A 22,036-nucleotide genomic window follows, 5' to 3' on the forward strand; every position below is an offset into this window, starting at 1 on the left:
CAGTATTTGGGGGGCTAAGACAGGATCACAGGTTTGCTGCCAGCCTCTGCTATTTAATGAGGCTCTTCCCAACTTAGACTATGTTTCAAAGTAAAGAATACAAAATAAGGCTGGGGGTGTAGTTTGGAGGTAGAAGGCCCCTGGGTTCAATCCCCAGTACTGAGTAAAAACCACACCAAAAAACCCCCATAATATTCAGAAAAACAAGCCAGCCTGTGTGGATGTCCTCCAGTCTCACAATCTTTTATTTATTTTAATTTAATTTTATTTATTTATTTTTTTTTGGTGGTACTGGGGTTCCTGGAAACCCTCTACCTCCAGGCTACACTCCCAGACCTATTTTATATTTTTAATTGGAAACAGGATCTCTTAAGCCAGCGAAGCTGGCTTCGAACCTGCCCGATCCTCCTGTCTCCACCTTCCAAGCGAGGTGTGCCAGTGCCCAATCTCACAATCTTACACACTCACTTTCCCCTTAGATCGCATTCTTTTTTTGTGGGTCTGGGGATGGAACTCAGGGGCATTAGACCTCTGAACTACACCCCCAGCCCTATTTTTATTCTTTATTTTGAAACAGGGTCTCACTAAGTTGCAAAGGGCCTCACTAAGTAGCTGAGGCTATCTTCGAACCGCGATCCTCAAGTCTCAGCCTCCTGAATACTGGGATTATAAGCGTGTGCCACCACACCCGGTTGCTACATTCTTTACACCTTTCTTTGTCACACTTTCCTTCAGTGTTAGGGTTGGCCTTCAAGCCCCATCTCTAATCCTGGTCCATTAAGAGGTTTGTCAGCCATTCTAGGCTATTTTCTTCAGTATGTTCTTAAATATTCCTAGGACTAAGACTTATCTTTTTTTTTTTTTTTGGTGGTACTGGGGGTGGAACCCAGAGGCTTTCTACCTCCAGGCTATACTCCCAGACCTTTTTTATATTTTATTTGGAAACAGGGTCTCACTAAGTTGCTGAGAGCCTCACTAAGTAGCTGAGGCTGGCTTCGAACCCGTACGATCCTCCTGTCTCCGCCTCCCAAGCGCGGGGATTACAAGCGTGCGCCACCACGCCCGGCGTTCCATTCTCTTTTTTAAAAATTTTTTTAGCCGGGCGTGGTGGCGCACGCTTGTAATCCCCGCGCTTGGGAGGCGGAGACAGGAGGATCGCGCAGGTTCGAAGCCAGCCGTGCTGGCGTAAGAGACCCTGTTTCAAAAATATAAAATAGGTCTGGGAGTGTAGCCCGGAGGAAGGAAGGCTTCCAGGAACCCCAGTACCACCAAAAAAAAAAAAAATTTTTTTTTATTGGTGCATTATAGTCATACATCATATTGAGGTAAAAAACTTGTGTGGACATACATGTCCACATTACCCATTTAGCCCCTACCCAATTCCTACTCCTTTCCTCTCCATCCCTCCTTCCCATGTTTGGCTTGGTTGACTTCGATATGTTTTAGTACATTGTGTGTTTTAGAGAATTTCCTTCTTCCTCCCTCCCATCCTCTCATTTAGGTTGTATTGTTTGCTCTCTATAGGGTTTCCTTTTTCATCTAGAGTTCCTACTATGACCCATTTCTCCTTAGCTTTCACATATTAGGGAAAGCATCTGATTTCTTCTTTTTTGTGACTGACTAATCTCGCTTAGCATAATGTTCCATCCATTTACCTGAAAATGATGTAATTGAGTTTTTTTAAATGGCTGAGTAATATTCCACTGTGTACATATCCCACAGTTTTGTAATCCATTCATTTGTTGATGGACATCTTGGTTGGTTCCATAGTTTGGCTATGGTGAATTGTGCAGCTATGAACATAGATATATATGCATTAGTTTCGTAGTTTGGTTTCCTTTCTTTTGGATAGATACCCAGAAGTGGTATTGCTGGATCAAATGGTAGATTCGTTAATGGTTGCACTAATTTGCAATCCCACCAACAATGTTTCAGAGCTCCCACTTCTCCACATCCTCGCCAGCATTTGTTGTTGTATGTGTTTTGAATGATTGCCACTCTAGTTGGAGTTAGGTGAAATCTCAGAGTAGTTTTGATTTGCATCTCTCTGATTGCCAATGATGTTGAACACCTTTTCATGCATTTATTGACCATTTAAATTTCTTCTTTCGTGAAGTGTCTATTTCACTTGCCCATTTTTTAAAATTTTTTTTTAGTGTTGAGTTTCTTGAATTCTCTGTAAATTCTAGATATTAGTCCTCTATCAGAGGTGTAGGTGGCAATAATCTTCTCCCATTCTGTTGGCTCTGTGTTGAGGTTCTTGACAGTTTCCTTTGCTGAACAGAAGCTCTTCAGTTTCATGCAATCCCATGTATTGATTCTCCTTTTAATTTGTTGTGCCTTTGAGGTCTTGTTGAGAAAGTGTTTATCTGTGCCTGTGTGTTGCAGTGTTGGACCTATGCCCTCTTCAGGCAGCTTCAAGGTCTCTGGTTTAATTTCCAAGTCTTTGATTCATCTTGAATTGATTCTTGTGCAGGGTGAGAAAGTGGGATTAATTTCCAATTTTCTGCATATGGTTAACCAGTTTTGCCAACACCATTTGTTGAACAGGCTTTTTTCCAGTATATATTTTTGGCCCCTTTGTCAAAAATCAATTGGCTGAAAGTGTATGAATTTGTTTCTGGGTCTTCTATTCTGCTCCACTGGTTTATGTATCTGTTTTTGTGCCAGTACCATGCTGTTTTTATTACAATGGCTTTGTAGTATAGTGGGGTTTTTTGTTGTTGTTTTGTTTTGTTTTGGTGGTATTGGGGTTCCTGGAACCCCTTCTACCTCCGGGTTACACTCCCAGACCTATTTTGTATACTTTTTAAATTGGAAACAGGGTCTCTTAAGCCAGCGCTGCTGGCTTCGAACCTGTGCAATCCTCCTGTCTCTGCCTCCCAAGCGCAGAGATTACAAGCGTGCGCCACCACGCCTGGCTATAGTATAGTTTAAAGTTAGGTATTGTGATTCCTCCTGCATGATTTTTTTTTTTTTTTTTTTGGTGGTACTGGGGGTGGAACCCAGAGGCTTTCTACCTCCAGGCTATACTCCGAGACCTTTTTTATATTTTATTTGGAAACAGGGTCTCACTAGGTTGCTGAGAGCCTCACTAAGTAGCTGAGGCTGGCTTTGAACCTGTGCGATCCTCCTGTCTCAGCCTCCTAAGCGTGGGGATTAAAAGCGTGCGCCACCACGCCCGGCTCCTGCATGTTTTTTGTTGCTGAGAACTACTTTGGCTATTATGGGCTTTTTGTTATTCCAAATAAATTTAAGGACTGATTTTTCTATGTCTGTGAGGAATGATCTTGGTAGTTTAATGGGCATTGCGTTGAATCTGTAGATCACTTTTGGAAGGATGGTTATTTTATTGGTATTTATTCTGCCTCTCCATGAACATGGAAGATCTTTCCATCTTCTAAGATCTTTGATTTCTTTTTTCAATGTTTTATCATTTTCTTTGTAGAGATCTTTTGCCTCCTTGGTTAAGTTTATTCCTAAGTATTTTATTTTTTTGTGGGAGATCCTGAGTGGAAGTGTTTTCTGAATTTCTTTTTCAGTGGATTTATGGTTGGTGTACAGACAAGCTTCTGGCTTTTTAAGATTTATTTTGTATCCAGACACTTTGCTGAATTTGTTGATCAGTTCTATAAGCCTTTAGGTTGACTTTGTCGGGTTTTCAAAATGATACTGTATCATGTCATCTGCAGATAGTGAAAGTTTGAGTTCTTCTTTTCCTATTTGCACTCCTTTGATTTCCTTTTCTTGCCTTATTGCTCTGGCTAGAGTCTCTAGTACTATATTGAAGAGAAGTGGTGATAATGGACATCCTTGTCTTGTTCCTATTTTTAGGGGGAATTCTTGAAGTTTTTCCCCATTAAATATGATGTTGGCGGTGGGTTTATTGTAGATTGCCTTTATGATGTTGAGATATGTTCCTTCTATTTCAGTTCTCTGCAGTGTTTTTATCATAAATGGAGGATGGATTTTATCAAATGCTTTTTCAGCGTCTATTGAAATGATCGTATGACTTTTGTCTTTGATTCTGTTTATATGATGAATTATATGGATTGATTTTCATATGTCAAACCAGCCTTGCATCCCTTCATTCCTTTCTTTTAAAGCCTTTCTATCATCTTTTATACAAAGGACTTGTTGCTAACTGCAAGTCAGAGTTGGTTTTTGTTGTTGTTGTTATTTTTTGCAGTCCGAGGGATGGAACCCAGGGGCATTCTACCTCTGAGCTACACCCTAGCCCTATTTTGTATTCTTTTTTTTTTTTTTTTTTTTTTTTTATTGGTGCACTGTCTTCATACATCATAGTAGGATACATACTTTTGTAGACATACATGCACACTTTTCCCAGTCAGCCCCCACCCAATCCCCACCCCATTCTCTCCCTATCCCTCCCTCCCATGCTTGGCTTAGTAGTTGACATCTAGTATTATGGCAATTTATCTAAAATTAAAAATGATAATCTCACATAACAGTTTCATTTGGCTGATACCAAGCTTTTGATGACTTAAAGATAACATTTCAATATTTCTTTTTGCTTTCTTTCTTACCAGAGAATATTTTTTTTTCTATTTTTTAGGTGAAACTATCATATATTTATATATTTATTTTTCAGAAAAAAATCTATCCTAATATGGAATATGGACTCTAGGTACCCAAAACGATCTCAAAAAAGAACAAAGCTAGAAGATATATATTTTCTGATTTCAAACCATATAAAGCTACAATAATTGAAACAGTGTACTACTATTCTAAAGGCAGATATATAAACCATTGGAGTTAAATAAAAGCCTAGAGCTAAATTCTTCCCTATATTGTCAAGTTATTTTTGACAAGGTTTCCACGAACATTTGGTGGTGGAAATATTAATCTTTTAACTAAATATTGTTAAAAATAATAATTACATGGAAAAGAATAAAATTGGACCCTTACCTAATCCCATATACAAATATTAACTCAAAATAGATAATAGACCTAAATATAAATCTTAAGACTATAAACTTTTAGGAGAAAATCTGGGTCATAAAACCTCACAACATTGAAATTGGCAGTGATTTCTTGGTTATGATTTCAATGGCACAGGCAACAGAGGAGTATACAAACTCCCTAAAAAATAAAAAAATTATTGTATATCCAAAGACAATGTAAACAGAGTTAACAGTTACTAATAGAATGGGATAAAATATTTCCAAATGCTATATCTGAAGGTATATTAATATTCCAACTAGAAGTCCTAGAAATTAACAACAATAAAGGCAAACAATACCCTTTAGAGATAGGTAAAAGACTAACATAAATAATGAATCTCCACAGATAACCAATCTTAGTTGTCTGTTGGATGGAAAATCTTGTTTCTCTAGTTCTGGAGTGTGTTACCTATTTCTTCTTTGTAGTTAATCTCTTTGAGTATTTTCTCTAGTGCTGATTTTGAAGACATAAATTCCTTCAGTTTCTGTTTGTCATGGAAGCTTCTTATTTCTCCATCTAATTTGATAGAAAGTTTTGCTGGGTAGGAAATTTTTGGCTGGAAGTTGTTTTCTTTCAGAGTTTGGAATATGTTACTCCAAGCCCTTCTGGCTCTCATGACTTGGTTTGGGAAGTCTGGAGTGATTCTAATTGGTTTGCCTCTGAACGTCACTTGGCCCTTTGCTTTTGTTGCCTTTAAGATTCTCTGCTTGGCTTCCACATTGGTCATTTTGACAATTACGTGGCGTGGGGATCCTCTTCTCCGATTCTGTCTAAAGGGAGTTCTATAAGTTTCCTGGACCTGTGTTTCGACCTCTTGCTCTATGTCTGGAAAATTTTCTGCTATTACTTCCTTGAAGAGACTGTTGATCCCTTTGGTTTTACTTTCTTTTCCCTCCTCTATTCCAATTATTCTTAGGTTAGCTCTCTTAAAATGGGCCCATATTTCTTCAATATCAGATTCCTGCTGTCGGATATTTTTTTCTAGATTAGAAACTATGCGTTCATTTTTGGATTACTCATCTTCTAAGAGCGAGATTCTGTTCTCCATGAGTTCTAATCGGTTGTTTGTGCTTTGAATTGAGGCCTTTACTTCATTAATTGCATCCTTTATCTCTTTTTGGCTCTCTCTGAGTTCTTTTCGAAGCACCTCTATTATTTCTACAGTTATTTTCCTGGTTTGATCTTCTAGAAATCTCTGATTTTCAGTTTTATCGGGTTCTGATGTTGTGGGGTTGTAGGCATTTATTGCTCCAGTATTATTCCTCTTTCCCATGATTTCGGATGTTTGTGCCTTCTCTGGGTTCTTCCCTTGGGTCACTATGACTTCGCTTAAGGTGTTCTGGATCTCGAGTCAGTAGTATCTCAGACCCCACTACTCCTTTACTGGGTTTTATCACAGAGTCTCCGACCCAGAGAGTCGATAGAGGCTGCTTTAGACTGTGGGGGGTGCCAGGTTGCACGTTCTCCTATGGTGTGATATCTCTGCCACCGCCCCTCCCCCACTGGGTCAAGTCCCAGGGAGTATAGTACTGGGATTTCTCCTCTGTGGCCCGCAATTTGACTCACTGTTCTTGAGTACGCAGATGTAGCTGTACTGGCCTCGCTGAATTTGGTGCTGCTGCCACCGGTGGCAATATGGCACCGCTGCTACGCCCTTGGCTGTGGGGCTGATGTTTTTCTTCTTGGTTTTGATTTCCACTCTGAATCCCTGCAGCGTGTGCTGAGCTCAGCCACTGGGAGCTTTAGATGCTCTCTGCACGGAGAAATCCCACCTGGCTGTTCCGCAGTGGCTCACCTCGGCTTGCTGTAGCCGCCCGTGAATTCGCCGGTGCCGCCGGCAGTATGGCGCTGCTGCCGCGTCTGCCGCGTCCTCGGGCGTGAGGCCGGTTATCTCCTCTGTGGCTCTGTTCTCAGTCCGCTTTCTCTCTGGAGCCTAGTGATGTTTTGTTTCACTGGTGATGGTGTTTTCTGGCTATGAAAGGTGCTGATTTTGTGGTAATGGAGATTTGTTGTTAGCGGGGCTTAAGAGCCCCGCTTTTGTTGGTTGCCATCTTCCCGGAAGTCCTTCCTATTTTGTATTCTTTATTTTGAAACAGGGTCTCACTGAGTTGCAAGGGCCCCACTAAGTAGCTGAGGCAGGACAAAGAAGTTTTTACAGGCTCGGTGTGGTGGTACACGCTTGTAATTTAGCATTCGGGAGGCTGAGACAGGAAGATGTGGTTAGCAGTAGCCTCAGCTACTTAAGTGAGGCCTTTTGCAACTTAGTAAGACCTTGTTTCAAAATAAAGAATAAAAAAAATAGGGCCAGGACTAGGCAAAAATAGGCCAAAGGGTATAGCTCAGAGGTCAAATGCACCTGGATTCCATTCCCAGACTCCCCTGAAAAAATAGGGCTAGTGTGTAGTTTGGAGGTAGAATGCCCCTGGCCGCGAAACTGCAAACCTCCTGTCTCAGCCTCCCAAGCACTGGGATTACAAGCATGTGCCACCATGCCTGGCTTGGCCTCATTTTTCTTAATTATTCTAGCATTTTCTCGTCATTTGTGCCATGATTTAATAATGCGTTGTTCTATGTCCTTTGGTTCAGTGAATAGACTTACGACTGCTTTTTCACTTTTCAGCTTTTTAAACGAAGAAATGTGGAGCTGATTAATGAAGAAGCTGCCATGTTCGATAGTCTCCTCATGGACTCCTATGTGAGCTCTACTACTGGGGTAAGGCCCTTGCCTGTGCTTCTTATGTGTCATTTAGCAGCCTTACCAATAATGCTAAGCTCTTTCATGGGCTGTTTTATAGATGGTCAGCTTAACGAGTCAAAGATTGATCTTTTATGGAAAAATCTGAGGAAAGAATTAAGGGAAACTTGTAGATGATTCATAGATTAGGAATCACTTTTAAAATTCCTAACTTGAAGCAACCATGCATGGAACAAACTCCCTCTCCTGAGCCTACCCTGCTGTTCTCTAGAATGCAGACTGCTAAGAGGGATTATGTGGTCACATCTGGCTTCATATTGACTTACGAAGTCCTGAACTTGTTTTATATTCTAGGAGAGTGTGATCACAAGAGAGATGGTGGAGATGCTTTTTTCCGATGATTCTGACTTGCAGTTAGTAACAACACAGAAATTCCGGAAACTGCTTTCCAAAGGTATACAGTCTAGTCATTCTTGGAGGGGCCCTCCCTATACAATTTAGCTGCTCCTTCCTTCCTTCCTTCCTTCCTTCCTTCCTTCCTTCCTTCCTTCCTTCCTTCCTTCCTTCTCTCCCTCCCTCCCTCCCTCTCCCATTTCTTTCTTTCTTTCTTTCTATCTTTCTCTCTTTCTCTCTTTCTTTCTGTGGTACTGGGGGTGGAACCCAGGAGCTTTCTACCTTCGGGCTGTACTCCCAGACCTATTTTATACTTTATTTGGAAACAGGGTCTCACTACGTTACTGAGAGCCTCACTAAATAGCTGAGGCTGGCTTCGAACCTGTGCAATCCTCCTGTCTCAGCCTCCCAAGCGCAGGGATTACAAGTGTGCGCCACCACGCCTGGCTTTGCTGCTTCTTTCTTTTTACTGAGTTCATCAACTTCACTTCATCTTACTCATTCTGATCTATGTTACTTGCCTGGTATTTCTTGAACTAGCCAGACAAATTCACTTTGTGTGTGTGTGTGTCACTTAGGGGTGGAACCCAGGGGCAATCTACGTTTGAGCTACACGCCCAGCCCTATTTATTTATTTATTTATTTATTTGTTTGTTTCTTTTTTTTTTTTTTTTTTTGGTGGTACTGGGGGTGGAACCCAGAGGCTTTCTACCTCTGGACTATACTCCCAGACCTATTTTATATTTTATTTGGAGACAGGGTCTCACTACGTTGCTGAGAGCCTCACTAAGTAGCTGAGGCTGGCTTTGATCCTCCTGTCTCAAAAAAAAAAAAAAAAATTTTTTTTTTTTTAAATTTGGAAACAGGGTCTCTTTAGCCAGCTGAGGCTGGCTTCAAACCTGTGCCATCCTCCTGTCTTCAGCCTCCCAAGCGTGGGGGTTATAGCGTGTGCCACCACGACCGACTCTAGCCCTATTTTTTATTTTTTACTTTTTAAAATTAATTTATTTTGGTGGTACTGGGGTTCCTGGAAGCCCTTCTACCTCCGGGCTACACTCCCAGACCTATTTTTACATTTTTTTATTTGGAAACAGGGTCTCCTAAGCCAGCGCGTGCGGCTGACTTCGAACCTGCGCGATCCTCCTGTCTCTGCCTCCCAAGCGTGGGGATTACAAGTGTGAGCCACCACGCCCGCCTTTTATTCTTTATTTTTGAAACATGGTCTCACTGAGTTGCTAAGGATTTCACCAAGTCGTGGCTGAGGCTGTCCTTGAACCACGATCCTGTCTCAGCCTTCCAAATTCTGGGATTACAAGTGTGTGCCAACACGCCTGGCTTTCCACTTTTTTACTAGAGTTTTCCTCTGCTCAGTATCCTATACTTCCAGATATCTGTGCAACAAGTACCTGACTGTGCAACAAGTACCTGACTTCTGGTAACGAATCCTTCCTTCCTTCCTTCCTTTTTTTTTTTTTTTTTTTTCTCCCAGGTTTGGGGATGGAACCCAGGGGCATTCAACCTCTGAGCTACAGTCCCTGCCTATTTTTTATTCTTTATTTTGAAACCAGGTCTCACGGAGTTGCAGAGGGCCTCACTGAGGCTGTCCGCGAACCGCAATCCTCCAGTCTCAGCCTCCCGAATGCTGGGATTACAAGCGTGCACCACCACGCCCAGCTGAATCCTTCCTTTATACTTGGTTTGGTGGCGCACACTTGTCCCAGCATTTAGGAGGCTGAGACAGGAGAATCTGGGTTCATGGACAACCTCAGATACTTAGGCCCTTTGCAACTTAATGAGACCCTGTTTCAAAATAATAAAAAAATAGGTCTGGGGCATAGCTCAGAGGTAGAATGTTCCTGGGTTCAAACCCTAGTACTGCCAAAAACAAACAAAAAAACCTTACGTGAAGGGAGTGTAGGCATATTTATAAGAGTGATCAGAATATCTAGGGAAGCCGAGCATGGTGGTGCACGCTTATAATCCCCGTGCTTGGGAGGCGGAGACAGAGGATCGCACAGGTTCGAAGCCAGTGTCGCTGGCTTAAGAGACCCTGTTTCCAAATAAAAATATAAAAATAGGTCTGGGAGTGTAGCCTGGAGGTAGAAGGGTTTCCAGGAACCCCAGTACCACATACACACACACACACAAAAGAATAGGGAAGCCAGGCATGGTGGCACATGCTTGTAATCCCAGCATTCAGGAGGCTGAGACCAGAGGATTGTGGTTTGCGGACAGCCTCAGCTAATTAGTGAGGCCCTCTGCAACTTAGTGAGAACCTGTTTCAAAATAAAGAATAAAAAATAGGAGCTGGAAGCCAGGCGTGCCGAGGCATGCTCGTAATCCCTGCCCTTGGGAGGCTGAGACAGGAGGATTGCACAGATTCAAAGCCAGCCTCAGATACTTAGCGAGGCTGTCAGCAACTTAGTGAGACCGTTTCCAAATAAAATATAAAATAGGTCTGGGAGTATAGCCTGGAGGTAGAAAGCCTCTGGGTTCTACCCCAGTACCACCAAAAAAAAAAAAAAAAAATAGGAGCCAGGCATGGTGGCACATGCTTGTAATCCTAGCATTTGGGAGGCTGAAACAGAAGGATCACAGTTTGAGGCCAGCCTCGGCTACTTAGTGAGGTCCTTTGCAACTCACTAAGACCCTGTTTCAAAATAAAGAATAAAAAATAGGGCTGCGGATGTAGCTTGGAAGTAGAATGCCTCTGGGTTCTGTCCCCGGGACTGAAAAAAAAAAAATAGGGCAGGGGGTGTAACTTTGAGATCAAATGCCCCTAGGTTTCATCCCCAGACCAGCCCCCCCTCCCCCCAAAAAAAGGGAAGGATTGTGAAGTCACCCTAGTAAATGGGCCAACGGCTTTGCTGACTTCTCATCTGTTTCTCTTCTCCCTCTTCCAGAGCCTAGTCCTCCAATAGATGAAGTTATCAACACTCCAGGAGTAGTTGATCGGTTTGTGGAGTTTCTGAAGAGGAATGAAAATTGTACATTACAGGTAAAGCCTAGGAGCACTCAGTGACCAGATGAAAGCCCTTCATCCAAGAAACTATAGTGATATGTTTCTACAGACACGTCTCAGGAAATAGAAAAGTGATATGAGGAAACACATAAGGGAAACTGTCAGTTGTCTCAAGGCTTGGCTTCAAAGAACAGAGCTAGAATCTCTTCCTTAAAACAGTCTTACCAGGCCTGGCGGCACACAAATGCAACCCCAATATTTGGGGAGCTTAGACAGGAGGATCACAGGTTTGAGGGAAGACTCGGCAACTTAGTCCCTCAGCGACTTAGGGCTGGGGGTGTAGCTTGGAGATAGAATGCCACGGGGTTCAATCTCTAGTACCACCAAAAAAAATCTCAATGAACTAAGAGCATTGTAGTGCATGCCTGTAATCCCAGTGACTCTGGAGGCAGAAGAATCACAAGTCTGCGGCTAGCTTGAGCAACTTAGCGAGGTCTTGTCTCAAAACAAAACTTCAAGTGGTGGCGCACGCTTATAATCCCAGCATTCGGGAGGCTGAGACTGGAGGATCGCAGTTCGCGGACAGCCTCAGCTACTTAGTGTGGCCCTCCGCAACTTAGACCCTGTTTCAAAATAAAGAATAAAAAGTAGGACAGGAGGTGTGGCTCAGGGGTTGAATGCCCCTGGGTTTCATCCCCAGACCTGAAAAAAAAGAAAAAAAGAAAAATAAAACTTCAAGCCAGACGTTGGTGGTACACACACTTGTAATCCCAGCATTTGGGAAGCTGAGACCAGAGGACCACGGTTCGCAGACAGCTTCAGCTACTTAGTGAGGCCCTCTGCAACTTAGTGAGACCCTGTTTCAAGTAAAGAATACAAAACAGGACAGGGGGTGTAGCTTGTGGGTGTAGCTCGGAGTTTGAATGCCCCTGGGTTTCATCCCCAGACCTGCAAAAAACCAAAACAAAACAACAAAAAAATTCAAACCATGGTGACATATTACTGTAATATCAGTACTTGGGAGGCTGAGATAGGAGGATTGCAAGTTCAAAGACAGCCTTAGCAACTTAGCAAGACTCTCAGCAACCAAGCAAGACCCTCTTTCCAAACAAAAAATAAAAAAGGGCTGGGAGCATAGTTCAAGGTAGAATACCCTTGGGTTCAATTCCTACTACCACAACAAACTAAAAAGTAAAAATATCTAAGGTGTAGGCAATGGTAGAATGTTTACTTAGCCTGTGTGTTTTAATCTCAAAGAAACCAAAATATGACAAGATAGACTATTTTGTGACAAATCAGGGTCTAGTATATCTCTCTTTGTGAATAAGGCAAACCATCTAGCCTTTCTGGGTCTCTAAAAATGGGTGATGAATAAAACCATTAGCACTTACTAGAAAATCAACTGAAGAGATTGCAAGAGACCCATCTCTCCCTTGTCTCAGAAATGAAATTGAAGCTCAGGAAGTTAAAAAGTGACCCATAGGACCAGGCATGGTAGAACACGCCTGTAATCCCAGTACTTGGGAGGCGGAGACAGGAGGATCTCAGGTTTGCAGCCAGCCTTAGCTACTTAATGAGGCCCTTTGCAATTTAGTGAGACCCTAATTCAAAATAAAGAATAAAAAATATAGGGCTGAGGCCGGGCATGATGGCACACGCTTGTAATCCCAGCATTTGGGAGGCTGAGAGGAGGATCCCGGTTCAAGGACAGCCTCAGCTACTCAGTGAGGCCCTCTGCAACTTAGTGAGACCCTGTTTTGAAATAAAGAATAAAAAATTGGGCTGGGGTGTAGCTCTAAGGTAGAATGCTCCTGGGTTCCATCCCCAGTACAGGAAAGAAAAAAAATAGTGCTGGGGATATTGCTCAGAGGTAGAATGTCCTTGGGTTCCATCCCTAGTACTGCAAATGTATATGTATATGTATTGCTGAGGGTATAGCTCAGAGGTAGAATACCCCTGGGTTCATTGCCTAGTACCAAAAAATAAATAAATAAAAGTGAGCTAAGCGTGGTGGAGCACGCTTGTAATCCCAGCATTTGGGAGGTTGAGACAGGAGGATCACAGACAGCTTCAGCTACTACTAGGCCCTTTGCAAATCAGTGAGACCCTGTCAAAATAAAGAAAGAAAAACAAGGTTAGGGGTGTAGCTTGGAGGTAGAAGGCCCCTAGGTTCCATCCCCAGTACTGAAAAAAAAAAAAGTGGCCCATGGGTTTTGTTATAGTGCAGGACTAACCTGGACCACTGAAGGCTAGCTCCATTTTCCCTGTGTCAGTGCCATCACTGCTCTTTCGTGTTGTTGAGGGGGGGTTACTGGGTACTGAACCCAGGGAAATTGTACTTCTGGCCTACACCCTCAGCCCTTTTTATTAATTGTTTTGAAGCAGGGTTTTACTAAGCTGCTGCGAGTCTCACTATGTTGCTGAAGCTGTCCTTGAATCTGCAGCCTCCCGTCTCAGCCTCCTCAGACCTGGAGTACAGGCTTGGGCCATCACATCTGGCTCTTCCCATCATTTAAAGAGGGGAGGGGAAGGCATGTGGTTGGCTTTGTTTTTATTTATAGGTGTGAGGCCTTAATGGTTGCAAGTTGCTCAGTTTGGAATGACTTTTCAGTGATGGCTTAATCTCACTTTTTAGTTTGAAGCTGCCTGGGCTCTAACAAACATCGCCTCTGGAACCTCTCAGCAGACCAAAATTGTCATTGAAGCAGGGGCTGTCCCCATTTTTATAGAACTGCTTAACTCAGACTTTGAAGATGTACAGGAACAGGTAATTCTCATATTTTGCTTAATTCTTGATGGTACCAATGATATAATAAAAAACATTTGTTTTTTGCTCTTGGCACAGTGTTTTCAAAACTTTCTGAGTGATGTCTTTTGTCCACACCTGAGTCTGTGATGGGATAACTCAGAGTGGAACTTCCTTAGTACCCTTCAAATGTATTTGGTCACCAGAAAGATCAGCCTCATTAGGGTGGGAACTCTGATCCACTTCTCCCTGGAAAGCAGGGCAAGAGAGGTCTGGAGATTAGATCATAAAAACTCATAGCTGAACATGGTGGTACATGCTTGTAATCCCTGTACTTGGGAGGCTAAGATAGGAGGATTGTGGGTTTACGGATAGCCTCAGCAAGTAGTAAGACTCTCATCAACCTAACAAAACCTTCTTTAAAAAAATGCTAGCCAGGCGTGGTGGCGCATACTTGTAATCCCCGCTCTTGGGAGGCTGAGACAGGAGATCGCACAGGTTTGAAGCCAGCATCAGCTACTGAGTGAGGCTCTCAGCAACTTAGTGAGACTGTTTCAAAAAAATATATAAAATAGGTCTGGGAATATAGCCTGGAGGTAGAAAGCTCCTGGGTTCCACCCCCCAGTACCACTAAAAAATAAATAAAAAGTAAAATAAATAAATAAGGCTAAGCTGGGTGTGGTGGCGCATGCTTGTAATTCCAGCATTTGGGGGGCTGAGACCAGAGGCTCATGGTTCGCGGACAGCCCCAGCTACCTAGTGAGGCCCTCTACAACTCAGTGAGACCCTGTTTCAAATTAAAAGAATAAAAAATAGGACAGGGGGTGTAGCTCGGAGGTAGGATGCCCCTGGGTTCCATCCCCAGACCTGAAAAGGAAAAAATAATAATAAAAGCTGAAGTAGGGCGTGGTGGCACACGCTTGTAATCCATGTGCTTGGGAGGCTGAGACAGGAGGATCGCAGAGGTTCGAAGCCAGCCTCAGCTACTTAGTGAGGCTCTCAGCAACTTAGTGAGACCCTGTTTCCAAATAAAATATAAGTCTGAGAATATAGCCCAGAGAAAGCCTCTGGTTCTACCCCCAGTACCACCAATAAAATAAAATAAGGCTGAAGCCAGGCCTGGTGGCGCCTGCTTGTGATCCCAGCATTTGGGAGGCTGAGACAGGAGGTATGCAGATAGCCTCAGCTACTACTTAGTGAGGCCCTTTAAAACATAGAGAGATGCTGCTTCAAAATAAAGAATAAAATATAAGAGCTGGGCGTGGTGATGCACGCTTGTAATTCCCACACTTGGGAGGTGGAGACAGGAGGATTGCACAGGTTCGAAGCCAGCCTCTCTGGCTTAAGAGACCCTGTTTCCAAATAAAAAAAATAAAAATAGGTCTGGGAATGTAGCCCGGAGGTAGAAGGGTTTCCAAGCACCCCAGTACCACCAAAAAAAAAAAAAAAAAGTAGGGCTGGGATTATAACTCAGAGGTAGAATGCTTCTGGGTTTAATCCCCAGTGCCAAAAATGAAAAAGAAAATTCTTGAGCAATGAAGAAACTTGTGGGTTGGAGAACATATCCAGGTAATAGGAAGGTGGCAAGAGGGCGTGTAAGCACTACTACTACTACAACTGCACTACTCTTTTCCACTCCATATCTTACATCTCTTCTTTTTGGCTTTTCATAATTAACAGTCCAGTATGCTAGCCGGGCGCGGTGGCACACCCTTGTAATTTTAGCATTCGAGAGGCTGAGGATTTTAGGATTGAGAGGCCAGAGGATTGCGGTTTGTAGGCGCTCTCAGTTACTTAGTGAGGCCCTCCACAACTTAGTGAGACCTTGTTTCAAAATAAAGAATAAAAAATAGGGCAGAGCATGTAGCTCAGGTCAAATGCTCCTGGGTTTCATCCCCAGAACTGCAAAAAAAAAAAAAAAAAGAAAGAAAAAAATCCAGTACTTTGTGTGTGTGTGTGTGTGCGTGCGTGCGTGCGTGCGTGCATGCAATGCTGGGGATGGAACCCAGGAGCATTAACTTCGAGCTACACCCCCAGCCCTATTTTTTGTTTTGAAAAAAAAAAAAAACAAAAACAAAAATAAAATGCCATTTTATTTTTTTGCCATGCAGTGGTCTCACTGCATGGCAAAGGGCCTCGCTAAGTAGTAGCTGAGGCTGTTTGCGAACCAGAATGCTCCTATCTCAGCCTCCCAAATGCTGGGATTACAAGGGTATGCCACCACGCCCAGCTAAAATTACAGTACATTACCTGATCATGCCCAAGAGATAGGCTGGCTAGTAAACATAAAGTATTTTCTTGAATTCTCTGAATCACTCTGGTGAATTATTAAAGCTAAGAGAGAAGCCAGGTGTGGATGACACACGCTTGTAATCCCAACATTCGGGAGGCTGAGACCAAGGGATCGCGGTTCACGGATAGCCTCAGCTACTTAGTGAGGCCCTCTGCAACTTAGTGAGACCCTGTTTCAAAATAAAGAGTAAAAAATAGGACAGAAGCTGTAGCTCTGAGGTCAAATGTTCCTGGGTACCCTCCCAAGACCCACAACAAAAGAAAAAGTCTGAGAGAGAATTGTAGGGATTGCCAAAATTATAATTGGTTAATCGGAGCTACAAGTGACCCCTGGGACATGCAGCTGATGTCTGAAGCAGGGACAGTTTTGTGGGACTGACCCAAGCATTTGTCTTAACTCCAGAAATAAGTGTCAGAATTGAATTAAATTTGGACACAGTTGATGTCAGAATTGGTTGTTAGTGTAGAAAGAATTCTATACATTTCATGTTAGAAAAGGGATACTACAGTACTCATTTCTCCTACTGGATCCTGGCTATTTAGATAAAAATGGAGAGTTGCAGTGGGATATTTCCTCTTATTACAAAAAGACTTGGTCCAAAGTGGCTATAGGAATCTTTCTTTCTTTCTTTCTTTCTTTCTTTCTTTCTTTCTTTCTTTCTTTCTTTTTTTTTTTTTTGTTGTTGTTGTTGCAGTATGTGGTACTGGAGATGGAACTCAGGAGTATTCTTAACTCCAAGCTATACCGCAGCCCTATTTTTTATTTTATCATTTATTTATTTATTGTGGAACCCAGGGTCATTATACCTCTGAGCTACACCCCCAGCCCTAGTTTTTGTTTGTTTGTTTGTTTGTTTGTTTGTTTTGCAGTACTGGGGATGGAATCCAGGGGCATTGTACCGCCGAGCTATACTCTCAAACCTATATATCTTTTTTTTTTTTTTTTGGTGGTGGTACTGGGGGTGGAACCAAGGGGCTTCTACCTCTGGGCTATACTCTCAGACCTATTTTATATTTTATTTGGAAACAGGGTCTCACTAAGTTGTGAGAGCCTCACTAAGTAGCTAAGGCTGGCTTCAAACCTGTGTGATCCTCCTGTCTCAGTCTCCCAAGCACGGAGATTACAAGCATGTGCCACCACACCCGGCTATCTTTCTTATTTTTTGAAACAGGGTCTCACTGAGTTGCAAAGGGCCTTGCTAAGTAGCTGAGGCTGTCCAGAAACCATGCCCGGCTAGTGAGACCCTATTTTTTTTTTTTTTTTTTTGGTGGTACTGGGGTTCCTGGAAGCCCTTCTACCTCCGGGCTACGCTCCCAGACCTATTTTATATTTTTGAAACAGGGTCTCTTACGCCAGCGCGGCTGGCTTCGAACCTACGCGATCCTCCTGTCTCCGCCTCCCAAGCGTGGGGATTACAAGCGTGCGCCACCACGCCCGGCTATAGTGAGACCCTATTTTAAAATAAAAAATAGCAGGGCATGGCGGCGCACACTTGTAATCCCAGCATTCGGGAGGCAGAGACCAGAGGGTAAAGGTTTGCGGACAGCCTCAGTTACTTAGGGAGGCCCTTCGCAACTCAGTGAGACTCTATTTTATTTATTTATTTATTTTTGGTGGTACTGGGGTTCCTGGAAGCCCTTCTACCTCCAGGCTACACTCCCAGACCTATTTTTACATTTTTATTTGGAAACAGTCTCCTAAGCCAGCGCGTGCGCGGCTGGCTTCAAACCTGCGCAATCCTCCTGTCTCTGCCTCCCAAGCACGGGGATTACAAGCATGGCCACCATGCCCAGCTGAAACAGGGTCTCTTAAGCCAGCACTGCTAGCTTTGAACCTGCGTGATCCTCCTGTCTCCGCCTCCCAAGCGCAGGGATTACAAGCGTGCGCCACCACGCCCAGCTATTTTTTTTATTTTTTGGTGGTACTGGGAATGGAACCCTTCTACCTCCGGGCTACACTCCCAGACCATATATATATATATATATATATATATATATATATATATATATATATATATATATTTTTTTTTTTTTTTGGAAACAGGGTTGGGTCTCTTAAGTCAGAGGCTAGCTTGGAACCTGCGCGATCTTCCTGTCTCTGCCTCCCAAGCGCAGGGCGCCACCACGCCTGGCTGAGACCCTATTTTAAAAATAAAAAGAAAGAAGGGTGAGCCGGGCGTGGTGGCGCACGCTTGTAATCCCCGCGCTTGGGAGGCGGAGACAGGAGGATCGCGCAGGTTCGAAGCCAGCCGCGCGCGCTGGCTTAGGAGACCCTGTTTCCAAAATGAAAATGTAAAAAATAGGTCTGGGAGTGTAGCCCGGAGGTAGAAGGGCTTCCAGGAACCCCAGTACCACCAAAAAAAAAAAAAAAGAAAAAAAAAAAAGAAAGAAGGGTGTGGTGGCGCTTGTAACCCCAGCATTTGGGAAGCTGAGATCTGAGGATCACGGACAGCCTCAGCTACTTAGTGAGGCCCTCTGCAACTCAGTGAGACCTGGTTTCGAAATAAAGAATAAAAAATAGGGAAGGGGGTGTAGGTTGGAGGTTGAATGCCCCTGGATTCCATCTCCAGGCCTGCAAAAAAAAAATAAAAGAAAAGAATAAAAAGAAGCCAGGCGTAGTGGCATAAGCTTGTTGAAGCCAGCCTTACTGGCTTAAGAGACCCTGTTTCTAAATAAAAATATAAAATAGGCCTGGGAGTGTAGCCTAGAGGTAGAAGGGTTTCCAGGAACCCCAGTACCACCAAAAAAAAATAAATAAAAACGTAAAAAGAGAAAGCTGGGCGTGGTGGCGCGACTTTGTAATCCCAGAACTTGGGAGGCTGAGACAGGAGGATCGCACAGGTTCAGAGCCAGCCTCAGCTACTTAGTGAAGCTCAGCAACTTAGTGAGACCTTGTTTCCAAATAAGATATAAAATAGGTCTGGGAGTATAACCCTCTGGGTTCCATCCCCAGTACCACAAAAATAAACAAACAAACAAATAAATATAAAAAGAGCAAAAAGTAGGGCTGGGAGTGTAGCTTGGAAGTATAATGCCTCTGGGTTCCATCTCCAGTACCACAAAGAAAAAAAAAAAAAAAGGATCTCGGCCTCACTTAAGTAGCTGAGGCTGGCTGTGAACCTGTGATCCTCCTGTCTCAGCCTCCCAAGTACTGAGATTACAAGCGTGTGCCTTTTTTTTTTTTTACAGTACTGAGGATGGAACCCAGAGGCATTTTACCTCCTATCTCGAACCCCAGCCCTATTTTTATTCTTTATTTTGAAACAGGGTCTCACTAAGCTGCGGAGGTCCTCACTAAGTTGTTGAGTCTGTCCGCAACTGCCATCCTCTGGTCTCAGCCTCCCAAATGTTAGGATTTCAAGCGTGCACCACCACGCCTGGCTAGGAATGCTACTTTCTGATCACTTCTTTTCCTGGGAGGTGGGCATGGCAGTGTCTTGATTTGGCTTCTCTGTCTGCAGTACAAAATGGCAGCCTGTCTTCCTCACCAAACCAGGAATTCCCAGGGAAATTTCTTAGTAAGGATGTCAACAGGGAGGTTTCTGAGCTTTTTAGTGGCTCAGGCCTGGTGGGTGCTCTGTAGTACTGCCTATGAAGTAGTCACAGAAGCTGCCAGTCTCTGGTTAACAGTTCCTTTGTCCCCTTTTCAGGCAGTCTGGGCTCTGGGAAACATAGCTGGAGACAGTTCTGTTTGCCGAGATTTCGTCTTGAACTGTTCCATCCTTAATCCTTTGTTAACGTGAGTAATTTTAATCACCTGCACCCAAGGCATCTTCAGAGATGCCATTGGCGAGTCATTTTGGGGCAGCTTCCTTGATCCCTTAAGATAATATAAATACAACAACTTTAGAAGTGCATTTTTATCCCCAAAATCAAGGTGCCTGTTGAGATTAAGATTTTCTACTGGTTTGTGTCAAAGACAGTCTTGTTTCTTACTTAATTGTACTGTAGAATCTTGGCTAGTCACGTCTGCCTCACTGAGCCAGGGGGAAAGGCAGGACAATCCTGTCTGTAAAAATCCAACCTTCTCACTGGATACGGTGGCGTGCACTTATAATCCCAGTACTTAGAAGGCTGAGACAGGAGGATTGCAGGTTTAAGGACAGCCTCAGCAAATAGTGAGCCATTCATCAACCTAGTGAGAGATTGTTTCAAAATAAAAATAAAATATGGCTGAGGGTGTGCCTCTGAAGTAGAATACTCGTGGGTTCAATCCCTAGAGCCAAAAAAAGAAAAATAAATCTAGCCTTCTCTATGGAATGAATTGATTTGCTGTGGGGTAATGCATAGGTACATTGGACAGTTCTAAATCACAGATCAGAGACCCCCCCCCCCCATCATAGCCAGTATGGTTGCCACACCTGTAATCCCAGTACTTGGGAGGCTGAGACAGGATGATCGAGGATTTGAACCTTAGCAACTTAGCAAGACATCATTTCAAAATAAAAATGGCTGGGTATGTGGCTCAGAGGTAGAATGCACCCAGGTTTAATCCCCACTACCCAAAAGAAACAAAAGAACACAAAGGGTCATCTGGGCTCCCGCCCCATCCCCTTAGAATATGCTATGTCTAACAAAAAGATGGATGAATTGTTCTTTATGAGACCTCAGTATTATACCATTAGTTTCTTAGACCCTTAACAAAATCCTTATATACTGCATGGCTAGCACCCTCCCACTAGAACTTAACTTTTCTTTTTTGTTTTTAGCAGGATGGGGCTGTGTATGCTGGGGATTGAACCTGAACTCAGTAGCATTCTACCTCCTAGCTATACCCCTCGCCCTATTTTATTTTTATTTTGAAATAGGGTCTTGCTATGTTGATGAGAGTCTGACTACTTGCTGAGGCTGCGCTCAAACCTGTGATGCTCCTGTCTCAGTCTACCATGCCTGGCTACTCCAGCCCTTTTAATTATTTTATTTTATTTTATTTTTGTGGTACTGGGGATGAAACCCAAGGACATTGTATCTCCGAGCTATACCCCAGTTCTATTATTTATTTTTTGCGGTACTGGGGATGGAATCCAGGAGCATTCTACCTTCGAGCTACGCCCCCAGCCCTATATTTTATTCTTTACTTTGAAACAGGGTCTCACTGAATTGCAAAGAGCCTCACTAAGTAGCTGAGGCTGTGAAGCTCGATCCTTCTGTCTCAGCCTCCCAAAATGCTGGGATTATAAGTGTGTGCCACCATGACTGGCTTTTATTTTTTATTTTGAAACATGATTACTGAGAGTTTTACCAAATTGTTGATACTGGCCTTGAACCTGTGGTCCTCCTGTCTCAGCCTACCAAGTACTGGGATTATAGATGTGTGCCATTGTGCCTGGCTTAGCTTTTATTTTTTGCAGAATTGGGGACTGAACCCAGGGGCATTCTACTTCCAAGCTACATCTCCAGCCCTCCCCCTTTTTTTTTCTTCCCAGTACTGGGGATTGAACCCATGGGCCTTCTACTTCCGAGCTACATGCCCAACTCCATTTTTTATTCTTTATTTGGAAACAAGGTCTCACTAAGTTACAGAAGGCTTCACTAAGTAGCTGAGGCCGGCCACAAATTTATGATCCTCCTATCTCAGTCTCCAAGTACTGGGATTACAAGTGTGTACCATCATGCCCGTTTTTTTTCTGTGTGTGTGTGGGCCTGGGGATGGAACCCAGGGGCATTCAACCTCCTACACCCCTGCCCTATTTTTTATTCTTTTTATTTTGAAACAGGGTCTCACTGAGTTGCAGAGGGCCTCACTAAGTAGTTGAGGCTGTCCGCAAACCACAATCCTCTGGTCTCAGCCTCCCTAATGCTAGGATTACAAGCGTGCACCACCATGCCTGGCTGACTGGCTTTTCACTTAGCTTTTTTTTTTTTTTTTTTTTTTTTTGCGGGTCTGGGAATGGAACCCGGGAGCATTTGACCTCCAAGCTATATACCCTCTACCTAGTTTTTTTACTCTTTAATTTGAAACTGGGTCTCACTAAGTTGCAGC

At 43.3% G+C, this 22,036-nt stretch overlaps 1 protein-coding gene across 1 annotated transcript in view; it reads left to right on the forward strand.

Annotated features, from left to right (window-relative positions):
- The window catches only part of KPNA6 (karyopherin subunit alpha 6), a gene marked incomplete at both ends in the record, with an annotated part of 49,845 nt that overhangs the window by 15,268 nt on the left and 12,541 nt on the right, over window positions 1-22,036 (forward strand). Inside the window, 5 exon segments of the mRNA XM_080691370.1 lie at window positions 7,586-7,678; window positions 8,015-8,114; window positions 10,957-11,051; window positions 13,651-13,782; window positions 19,704-19,792. Of these exon segments, the coding sequence (XP_080547496.1) occupies window positions 7,586-7,678; window positions 8,015-8,114; window positions 10,957-11,051; window positions 13,651-13,782; window positions 19,704-19,792 (509 nt within the window).

Source organism: Muscardinus avellanarius (assembly GCF_963383645.1).
Source record: "Muscardinus avellanarius genome assembly, chromosome: 3".
NCBI lineage: Eukaryota > Metazoa > Chordata > Mammalia > Rodentia > Gliridae > Muscardinus > Muscardinus avellanarius.